Source organism: Gigantopelta aegis, chromosome 10 (assembly GCF_016097555.1).
Source record: "Gigantopelta aegis isolate Gae_Host chromosome 10, Gae_host_genome, whole genome shotgun sequence".
Classification (NCBI taxonomy): domain Eukaryota; kingdom Metazoa; phylum Mollusca; class Gastropoda; order Neomphalida; family Peltospiridae; genus Gigantopelta; species Gigantopelta aegis.
The window spans coordinates 63,181,343-63,193,744 of record NC_054708.1 but is presented as its reverse complement, the minus strand read 5'-3'; the positions used below and the strand labels follow the sequence as shown (position 1 = coordinate 63,193,744).

Here is a 12,402-nt window from a genome sequence, read left to right as displayed (position 1 = left end):
GTTACATTTCTTTAACCTTTAAAAAAGATATGCAGACATCCTGTGCTGAGCACTGTGTATTAATCTTGAGGTTGAAAATAAATGATGCTGTAAATATTAAGGTATGTCATGTGTGCTATAGGTTGCACTGTACTAAATCAGGCAGTTGGGTTAAAGTTTAAGGTGGACCATCAAATACACATTATGGAGTAATATCTATTTGCAATAAATTAATAATATGTGTATTTTGTATATGGTGTATGAACTATACACTGGAGGTTGAAACTAGATCACTGAAGGCAGCAGTTTGGTCTGGATCGGGGGGGGGGGGGGGGGGTGGGGGGGGGGGGGGGGGGGAGTGGGGGAAGGGGGTTAGAATATCAATCTATGGGACCATTTTCCCTGGATACTTTTATGAATAGCCTAATATTGCACTGTCAAAAAAATGTTTTAGTCTAAATGGGGAAAGGGCAGTGTTTGAACCTCAACCTCCAGTCTATACCCCTGGATATAGCAAGTTCGGATTGAAAGCCCTTGATGCAGAGGTTCTTTTAATTTGATAAAACTAACATTAGCATTGTATCAATTATGATGGGTGAAGTGTTTGCCATCATTAACATAATTTTTTTTAAATGCGTATATATTAGATAACAAATAAATGATCATAGTGACTTGCATACATGTACAACACATTCTCTTATTTAATTAGTCTATGTTATTGTAAAATGATAACTACTGTTCTTTTAAAACTGAACCCTAACAAAGATACGTGTGTGAATTTCTCCATGTTGTATATATATTAAGTTGCATATATCTTGTACCGAGTGTTGTTTTGCTACTTGAATAGATCTTGTAACTGGTGCCGTGTTGCTTTGACATCTTAATACTAGCATCTACAAGGTTAAACATGATCAATAACTGCATGCTGGACATGTGTAAACACACCGACATGTGGCAACATGCTGAATAATCATTTCACACTGCCATAATCCACTTACAATTGATAAATGTTTCGTGTAACTTAGTAAGCTGCTGATAACACGTAAACAGCTAGATATATACAGTGAAAATTCTCCAAACCGGAATTCCCTCAAAACCAGATGTTTTTCAGTCCATTTTTTAATATCAGTAGATAACAGAATCTCTCTAAACTGAATATCCCTTAAAACCAGATTTTTTACTGGTCTGGTTTAGTGGAATTCCACTGTACTATTAAATATTGGTCTCACATACATAGACACCCACAGACATGTACATGTGTTGTTATGCATATGCATAGTTTTCTAACCAAATATAATAAATTAGGTCTAGGTATGTATTATATAAAATATGTAATACAAACAAGGCTGGTTGCGGATTTACTGCAGAGATCTAAAAAAAACAAGTTACCTAACTTACATTGTAGTAGTGACATACATGTATATGTATATATGTATATAAAACTATAGTCCTTAATTGTTTGTAGCTATTGCAACTTTTTGATGTTATTTTGTACACCCTGTTCACATGTGAAATGTTTAAATGCAATAAATTTTATCTTATCTTATCTTAACTTTCTTAACTTTCCTCATCTGTACCCATTGCTTTTTCACCTCACAAGACTATGTCCACCAACTTCCTATTTCTTATCATCTAGTCTCCACATACCAGTCCTTGTGTCTCCAAACAAACAGTTATGTAGTCATCAATCATGTCACGTTTGTCATTGCCTATCAGTTTTTGGATCAGACTTACAATCTTGTCAGCTGGGAATGCCAGGCTCACTTGTGGTATTGTTAGAAAAGCCCGTACTCCATACAACCATAGTTAAAATGTGTTGAGTGCATCATTAAATAAAACATTTCTTTCTTATTTCTTGTTACAAGATAAAGCATACATGCACATCCATATCGTTTCATCTTGATGCAAGAAGTGCTCCAAAACCAATCATGATATACTGAAAATGTTACAAACTTAGGAAACAAAGAAAGAAAGAAAGAAAGAAATGTTTTATTTTACAACGCACTCAACACATTTTAATTACGGTTATATGGCATCAGATATATGGTTAAGGACCACACAGATATTGAGAGGAAACCAGCTGTCACCACTTCATGGGCTACTCTTTCCGATTAGCAGCAAGGGATCTTTTATATGCACCATCCCACAGACAGGATAGCACATACCATGGCCTTTGATATACCAGTCGTGGTGCACTGGCTGTGACGAGAAATAGCCCAATGGGCCCACCGACGGGGATCGATCCCAGACCGAGCGCAAATCGAGCGAGCGCTGTACCACTGAGCTACATCCCGACCCCAACTTAGGAAAGATGTCATGTCTTTCTAGTGAGTGAGAATATTTTAGTTATATTTAAGTATACATAGCAAAAGATCCAAACCTAGCAGGAAAAGGGTCATCCCAGAAAAAAACACAAGAAAAAGTGTCATTTTACTTTAGAGGTGCCCTTTTTGTCTAGCTGAAGAGGAACCTATATTACTGTGCCCAGATTCCTCTTTAAAGACCCCCTACTCCCCATTCACAGCAGTCCATTTATACCAGGTATGACCAGGGGGAGGCTTGTTGTTTTGACGATACCTGTACATGTCCACACCACCACCAGAATAAAATAGAAGCAAGAGGTAGTTCACATGTACTTCCCCACAGAGAGAAGAAGTTTGTTTTGTTTAACAACACCACTAGAGCACACTGATTAATTAATCATCGGCTATTGGATGTCAAACATTTGGTGATTCTGACTCGTAGTCATCAGAGGAAACGCGCTACATTTTTTCTAATGCATCAAGGGATTTTTTATATGCACTTTCCCACAGACAGGAAAACACATACCATGGCCTTTGTCCCATTGTGGTGCACTGTTTGGAATGAAAAAACCCAAAACAATCGGCTGAATGGATCCATTGAGGTGGTTCGATCCTACGACACAAGCACCTCAAGCACCACAAGCAAGCACTCAACCGAGTGAGCTAAATCTCGCCTCCCCCCCCCCATAGACAGGACAGCACACACATCAGTTGTAACACACTGGTAGAAGTGAGAATAAAACCCAACAAGTCTTCTAAGGGAATTGATCCTTCGACCTCTCACACACCAGGCCGAGACTTGATCAATGAGCTACATCTCAGTCCATAAAAATCTACTAATATAGAATTATTACGCCATGTGTGAAAACACCGATAAGAACTTGATACCAATGAGGAACATAAGACAATTATCATAAACAGCCCAAGAGAAATGTATACCATAGCCTACATACATGAATTTATATGTCATACTTACCCAGTTATCAGTTATTGCAGTAATATTCGGCACAATATTGATAACGAACCAGTGTTAAATCCATCGAGATTTCAGAGCCATGTGTAACAAAGAATATTGCCCACACCTGGCGTGTGTCCGATCAAACAAACCAGTGGTCACATTCCCCCCATTGTCAGATAAGTGCTATTGTGTTGACTAACTCACTGGCCCAACCAACAGCTCTCGCAAGTGAAGGGACATAACTCTGTTTGCCTTACACTGACAGCCAGAAAAAACCCACTTTCAACCAAGCCTACTAAACACAGGCATGAACTGGGCCATGGGAAGAAAGTTTGTTTAAAAAACCCAAAAAAACAAACTTGTACAAATTTGATCTTGAGAGAAAACAATTTGTTTAACAAAGTAGAACACACAAGTGTCAGCAAACGAATGGGCAAAGACACAGAGGGTGAAACTGGACACGGAAATAGGACAAGACATTCAGTTACAAAAGTGGTTGTAATAATATGGCTACAGGGTGTACATATAACATGGGTGTGGAGATTATGTTGTCAAGTGCGTAACATGTCACCGGATACAGACTGACCATGTGTCACCATGGCTTGAGGTCAGTGGTCACACGATAACCGTGGACAAATCAGGATCATGAGTCATTTCCTTATCAATGGGAAGACGTTTCAATTAATTAAAACAATAAACATTAATAATGTTTATTGTGTTATTATAGCTTATGTATTGTAGAAACATTACATATATGTAATACATGATATGATGTCTATGTATAACTAGTTAGTACCTGAATTAGGCACAGCTGTTTTTAATACCATATACAGTCAAACCTGATTTAAGTAACCACCAAAGGGAGTATCAAAAAGTAGCGTTTTAAGACAGGTGGTTGTTTAATACAGGTCAATTTATGCTATATTAGTTGACTTAGTACAGGTGGCTGCTAGAGCAGGTTTGACTGTACCTGTGAATGCATGTATAATATATATACTGGTAACAATAATAACAGCCCCCACCCAACTCCCTAAAATAGGCTTTTCTCTATTCCAGCCTGTATGTTTAACAATAATATACAAATGTAATAATACCAACTGGGGGAAGGGGGAGTCTATCTAGCTTAGTCAGTAGAGTGTTCGTCTAAGGTGCTTCATCATATAGCATTGAACCTCCTTGTAGACTCAACCAGTGTTCCATGATGGTAAATCCCATGGTAGGTGCTGTCCTGTATGTGGTAAAGTGCATATAAAAGATCTCATGCTGCTAATGGGAAAATGTAGTAGGTTTCCTCTCAAGACTACATGTGCATGTCAGATTCAACAAATGTTTGACATCCAATAGTTGATTAATTAATTAATGTAGCTCAGTAGTACAGCGCTTGCCTGATGTGTGATCGATCTAGGATCGATTCCCATTAGTGGGCTCATTGGGCCATTTCTCGTTCCAGCCAGTGCTCCACAACTGGTGTAACAAAGGCTGTGGTATGTACTATCCTGTCTGTGGGATGGTGCATATAAACAATCTCTTGCCGCTAATCGAAAAGAGTAGCCTATGAAGTGGCGACAGCGGGTTTCCTCTCTCAATATTTGTGTGGTCCTTAACCATATGTCCAACGCCATATAACTGTAAATAAAATGTGTTGAGTGTGTCGTTAAATAAAACATTTCCTTTCCTTTCCATTTGTTATAATAAAAGAAAACTCCAAAATTTAACACATCATCTACAGTTTACAAAAAACATCACCTTAACAGCACAGGGTAGCAGTGATCTTAGTGCTGAGATCACTTTGTCAAATGTGGCCCAGCAGTATACAATAAATGTTGTTATGTAGTATAGAGGTTGAAACCAGTATGGGTTACAATAAAATAAAAAAATGGAAGTACAATTTTTTTGTGGAAAAAATAAGGATAGCTAATAAAATGTTTTTAAGTCTCCTGAATATCATTATCATGTGACACCCTATTTTCTTACAATTAACTTATTGTAAGGTGCAATGCCTTTAATACCTATTTCTCGTTCCAGCCAGTGCACCACGACTCGTATATCAAAGGCTGTGTTATGTGCTATCCTGTCTATGGGATGGTGCATATAAAAGATCCCTTTCTACTGATGAAAAAATATAGCAGGTTTCCTCTCTAAGACTATATGTCGAAATTATCAAATATTTAACATCCAATAGCCGATGATCAATTAATCAATGTGCTCCAGTGGTGTCGTTAAAGAAAAGAAAGAAACAAACAAACACTTTTAATATGTATATACTGCCTGAGTGTTTTGCTATTTATGCTTATATCACCTTTATTAGAAAATGTTAACATTACTGGCAATGGGAACTGATTTGGTCAAACAGAACCCTGAGCCATGTCCCACTACAGTTTTGCTTGAAGCATCGGACTACAGTCTGGTAGGTACAGGGTCTGCAGTCTGGTACTGGCTCTCATCCAGAGCGAGTTCTTAAGGGCTCAATGGGTAGGTGTAAAGTCACTACACCCTCTTTTCTCTCACTAACCACTAACCAACTAACAACTAACCCACTGTCCTGGACAGACAGCCCAGATAGCTGAGGTGTGTGCCCAGGACAGCGTGCTTGAACCTTAATTGGATATAAGCACGAAAATGAGTTGAAATAATAGTTGTTGTAAAAATTTCCTTACCTGGAAGACTCTCATTGCGTATCTCCATCGTTCGCGTTTTGAAGAAACTCTCAGCAGATGCTGAAACAAAAAGAAGAGATGTTAAACATTGTTAACATGATCAAAGTAAATGTACATCAAAATAAAGTTTGTTTTGTTTAACACCACTAGATTACATTGATTAATTAATCATCGGCTATTGGATGTCAAACATGTGGTAATTATGACTTGTAGTCATCAGAGGAAACCTGCTACATTTTTCCTAATGCAGCAAGGGATCTTTTATATACACATTCCCACAGACAGGAAAGCACATACCATGGCCTTTATCCTGTTGTTTTAGCACAAAATTAAGTGGAAATAAAATACAATGATGGTATGAAGTTTCAAAAAATCCCTTTTTTATGGATGAAATTTTTAGTTTTTTTCTTTTTAGTGGGATATGTCTTGGTGTTTCTGGGTAAAGAAAGCCTGTAAATAATGCATGTTATTATACTTTGAAATACTGTAACTGAGTGTTTATACCGTAACTGAGTGTTCATACTGTAACTGAGTGTTCATACTGTAACTGAGTGTTCGTACTGTAATTGAGTGTTCGTACTGTAACTGAGTGTTCGTACTGTAACTGAGTGTTTATACTGTAACTGAGTGTTCATACTGTAACTCAGTGTTTATACTGTAACTCAGTGTTTATACTGTAACTCAGTGTTTATATTGTAACAGTGTTTGATTATTACTAGTTCTAAAGAGTCGGTGAAATTAATTTTGCTACTGAACTATTAGTTATTTTATTTTAACAAATTGGTACCAGTGTTTGTTTGAGATATTTTAATCAGTCATGAGCAAACAATTCTGTTTCTACAGTACCTTCTATGTCTGAACATTTATTATTGCTCGAATGTAATCGAGTGATAGCACTGAAAGTAATACAGCTCTGGAGCCAATTTCACAAAACATCATAAATTGTGGTTTGTGACTAGCAGTGTCACCTGTTGTAAATTTACAGGTATTTGGCATCTATTTGATGCAGAAAATTACATCATTACTAAGGTTGGAGCATTAGAAGGATGAAAGAACATGAAATATGTGTACTTCAAATGGTATTAATCATATTATTAGTAGTAATAAGCATTGTGGCTTAGTCATAGATTTATGTGAATGTTTAAAACTAATTTTAAGTTTTGTCAAATTGGTCCTTGTTCTGTAAAGAATAAGCTTCAGTAAGTGCTGGAAACCTATGATCATATTTATATCAGTACTCTAGTTCACTGATCATAATTCACATACAGGACATGAATGCAGCAATTGCAAACAATAGTTATAACAAATATTCAGCACAGACTGAATCAAACATTTTTAAGAATACAGATTACCTAAACAGACTGAGTCTGCAATAAAAATGTTTTATTTGAATCACAGATGTCTGACATAACTTTAAGTAATATGTTACTTTAAAATTAGAAATTATTAGAAATTTAAAAAAATTGACTAACACTTTGATGTCTAATTACAAAACAAGAGAAAAAGAAACTTTCAGGAATGCCACAGACAATACACAAAAAATCATGAATGACGAAAACTCCTACATATACAATGATGGAAAGAAATAAGGGAACACATAATATTTGAGACCAGATTTTGTCACTGTTAGAGTAGTTATACCTGTATAAATTACACAGATGTAATGTGGAATTGAATGTCAGTACTGTGGGTTTCACTGCCAATAACACTGTTGATGTCTCCATAATGTGGATGCATGAAAACACAGGTTTGAGACCCTTCTGCCACCATTTTGGCTTGTCTCTTCACTGGTAACGATTTAACAAACTTAGAGCACGTTACTTCAGTCAAATGAAGCAAACAGCCAAAAACAATTTAACACATGTAGTTAAAATGCTTTGTGGAATTGATTTTCCTACCCAGCTTTTGCACGGTGCTAGAAAAATCTGTCTGACCTCAGGGCTAGACGATTTCTGCATACACGTGACATCATAACTCGTGCTTTATGATGACTGACGTCATAACTCATGATTTTCAAAATTCTGTTTCCCATTTCACGTATCATTGTTTTAAAAATATTTAAACAAATTAATATTTTCAAATTCATATTTATTGTTAAGCTGTTGGATTTTTGTCGTTGCATAAGTTGGACTATATTTTTCAGTGTATGATTAAATGAGTTTCATTGTTTGTAGGTGAAATGTTTACAAATCGTTCTACAATAAACAAACCGTACGTAGCCTACAAACTTAATGTTTTGTTACTGTAATTAAATGGGCAAGAAAAAGAATCAATCGATAGCTTCTATTAGTCTTGCTTACCATAAATGTGTTTGGTGCACTGTGATAAACATCTGTAGGTGCAACTATAAACCAAGTTTCACTCACCTAGAATGTATAGTTTGCAAGAAACTGATCTAAATGCAAAACTTTAATGATAAACTTTAACGCAAAGTTGATGCCGTCACCACTACCGCCATTGGAAAAGTAAGACCTATATCTCGCCTTTCTACTTCATAATCTGTGGGAAAGTGCATCACAGGATCGAACAACCTCAGTGGATCCATTCAACTGATTGTTTTTTTTCTCGTTCCAACCAGTACACCACAACTGGTCAAAGGCCGCAGTATGTGCTTTCCTGTCTATAAAAGATCCCTTGCCATGTTAGGAAAAATGTAGCAGGTTTCCTCTGATGACTACGAGTCAGAATTACCAAATGTTTGACATCCAATAGCCGATGATTAATTAATCAGTGTGTTCCTGCAGTGTCATTAAACAAAATAAACTTTAACTTTTTACTTCATAAAGACAAGACAAACATTATAATTAAAACACACAGATTTACGTCTCCAAAACCCGATATATATATATGTTTAATCAATTATTAATCAAACAAGAAAACTGATGGTCTATAATAACCTATCATCTGATTAAGACACTACTACCTGTAAACCATTCCGTTTTATTGCCGGTAATCAGAGTACCTGTTATCGTGGGTGTGAACCAAATGGAGAAGACAGTCTGCGCTTCCTGTCAGTGCACTGATACACGGTGAGCTGGGTTTAGTACACCCTGTGGTATACATGTGATAAACACGATAGCCGAGAAGACAGACTTGGAAAGGAATATCTAATTCACATTTACATGTATATACAGTGTGGTTATTAGGTGGCAAGCAAAAGGGCAACTAGCATTTGTAATTGTTTTATTATTATTTCATTTCATTTCAACTTATTTTCGTGCTTATATCCAATTAAGGTTCAAGCACGCTGTCCTAGGCACACACCTTAGCTATCTGGGCTGTCTGTCCAGAACAGTGAGTTAGTTGTTTGTGGTTAGTGAGAGAGAAGAGAGTGCAGTGGCATTACACCTACCCATAAAGTCATTAAAACTCGCTCAGGGTAGGAGCCGGTACCAGGCTGCGAACCCTGTACCTACCAGCACTTATGTCCGATAACTTAACCACGACACACCGAGGCCAGTCTTTATTATTAAAGAAAAAACCTTCTCCCACCACATATGCTATTCCTTCCACCAAAACCAAAGTATTTTGTTTACATGCACATGTTAACTTACTATTTCATTTACATGTACTATGTAGTCATATAGTTTTAAAGTTGGAATGGGAAATAAGCCAATGGGACTGAAATGGGTCAATCCTATGGCCAACTGCATTCTATACAGAGCTACATTCTTCATTAGAATAAAGAAGGCAAATGAATATATAAATTACTTTATCCATCTGAGGTTCAAGTATGTTCTCCTGGGCATGCGATGGTAAAGTGTTATGTTCTTACAGCTTTACAGCTTACTCTTACCCATTAGCAGCAAAAAGTGTATTATGAATGAACGAACGAACAAACAAACAAACAAACAAACAACAATGATTTTTTTTTTATCAGGGACCAAATTCATATTCACTAAACTTTCACAACTTTGCGATCTTGCCAAGCACACAGTACAGAAAGACTTGCTAGGACGATGTGATCTTGCCAAGCACACAGTACAGAAAGACTTGCTAGGACGATGTGATCTTGCCAAGCACACAGTACAGAAAGACTTGCTAGGACGATGTGATCTTGCCAAGCACACAGTACAGAAAGACTTGCTAGGATGATGTGATCTTGCCAAGCACACAGTACAGAAAGACTTGCTAGGATGATGTGATCTTGCCAAGCACACAGTACAGAAAGACTTGCTAGGACGATGTGATCTTGCCAAGCACACAGTACAGAAAGACTTGCTAGGACGATGTGATCTTGCCAAGCACACAGTACAGAAAGACTTGCTAGGACGATGTGATCTTGCTTATGAGAGCTTTGTGAATTAGGCCCCTGGTATCAAACAAAGATGGAGTGTTCTGTAGACACCTTTTCAAAAACAGGACAGCACATACCAAGACCAGTAGCAAGACTATAACCCAGTTGGTCCGGTGAGGGTGATTGATCCTATGACCTGCCTCATCTCACACAGAAGCACTTACACTGAACTATATTCCATTTTAGTTATATTTATTTATGTGCTAGAGCTGGGCAGTATTGAAATTTCAGTATTGGTAATCGGTATTAGTATTTCTGAGGCGATTTACCTCAGTATCGATATGGTACTTGGTATTGATAAAACACTGATACTGATATCCAGCGATATTTTCAGTATACTTAGGTTTAAATGCATGCTAATTTCATCTAAATAAAATAAAATTCCATACACAAGGCCTTCATCTCTCTTCTATTCAGCTATTTTGCATTCATCAGATATAATGATAGTGCTTTACTAAATGGCGGATATTTTTTAATACCCAAGTTTCGACATTTTGAAATTTGCTTGGTACAGTAAATCAGTATTAACATGATAACCGATACCGAATGGTATATACAGTATACTGCCTCGCTCTTTTATGTGCTTATATTCAATTACGGTTCAAGCACGCTGTCCTGAGTACACACCTCAGCTATCTGGACTTCTGTCCAGGACAGTGGGTTAGTGGTTAGTGAGAGAGATGTCGGTGTATAGTGGCATTACACCTACCCAGTGAGTCGTTAAACTTGCTCTGGAATGAAGCCAGTACCGGGATGGGAACCCAGTACCTACCAGTTTTAAGTCTGATGGCTTAACCACTACACCGCTAAAGCTTTTTCTAAAGCCACATTCTATTTTAATACAGCATTTGTGTAATCATGTAGGCAAATTAAAGTACCGTACGAAACTGGTTTTAGGATGGGCTGAGTTTTTCATAATTTGCTCGTTGTATGTATTTTATAAAACATCTTTCTTAATACAAGTGAACTGACTGACACAGAGATCAGAAACTGAGAACAGACAAAAGGTAAGAAAAACTGATGTTTGAAAAAGTTTGTTTTGTTGAAGGACACCACTAGATCAAATTAATTCATTAATCATCAGTAAACATTTGGTAATTCCAACATATAAGCCTAAAGATGAAACCCACTATATTTTTCAATTAGTAGCAAGGGATCATTTATATACACCATCCCAGACAGGATAGCACAAACCACGACCTTTAATATACCAGTTATGGCTGAAACGAGAAATAGCCTAATGGGCCCACCAATGGGGATTGATATTAGACTGACTGCACATCAGACAGCGTTTTACCACTGGGCTACGAAAACCAGATGTAGATAAAAAAAAATATTACATGTATGTTATAATAATAATAACAACTAAAATCTCATGAAAATGCTCAACTCACCGACATCGTATTTCTTAGTTCTAGAAAACATCTTTGCAAGGTAATTCCAAAACAGCTACCGGTAGGTAATATCCACAATATAGACTGGCAGCAATACTCAAAACAATTCACCAGATATATTCACAAATACCGTCCATAACTTCACAAATACCATCCATAACTTGCACTCATTAATTACCATGCACTCGGTGCAAATACTGAAGTGCACGCATGTAATAAAATGTTGGTAGTATGTATTAACAGAGTGAGTTTCTCCCTGTAACACTCACTGGACTGTGTTTACATGTACACTATTGTTCTTGAGGTGAATAATCCAGCTACTGCAACACGCAAAACCATTCTGCAGTTCTTTTACTCAAACTGCCAGTTGCCACGATCCTTGAAGCAGGAAACACACTTTTCGTGACATACAGTTTCGATGTTATCACCCTCCTGGTCTATCTGTATCTCCTCTAGTATCTACCTAGCTCTTCCTCACTTGTTCCCAAAGCTCCTCCATCTTACGAGAAGGGTTTGGTAATGAGAAATACAATAACTAACAATGTATATAATCCGGAAATCTTCCAGTGCATTGGTTTTATATTCAAATGGTTTTTCACGGTTCCAGTAATAATCAATATTACACTGATATTTATTTTTCAGTTTTACACCAGTGTGAACAAAGTATTCCTTGTATTTTTTACTATATTTTTTATTTCAAGTAATTTTTACCATTCCTGTAAATACACTATTCCCATACATGTGCTGGTAGTTGCATCGAAATTCAGCCGGTCTTTTATTATATTTTTTATTTCAAGTAATTTTTACCATTCCT

At 36.9% G+C, this 12,402-nt stretch overlaps 1 protein-coding gene across 5 annotated transcripts in view; it reads right to left on the bottom strand.

The window, feature by feature from the left end:
* The window catches only part of LOC121383342 (ras GTPase-activating protein nGAP-like), a 222,678-nt gene that overhangs the window by 141,949 nt on the left and 68,327 nt on the right, over positions 1 to 12,402 (bottom strand). For all 5 annotated transcript variants that reach the window (XM_041513308.1, XM_041513309.1, XM_041513310.1 and 2 more), the window contains exon 4: positions 5,898 to 5,957. In XM_041513308.1, coding sequence (XP_041369242.1) covers positions 5,898 to 5,957 — 60 coding nt within the window. The remainder of the gene's footprint in view (positions 1 to 5,897; positions 5,958 to 12,402) is intronic.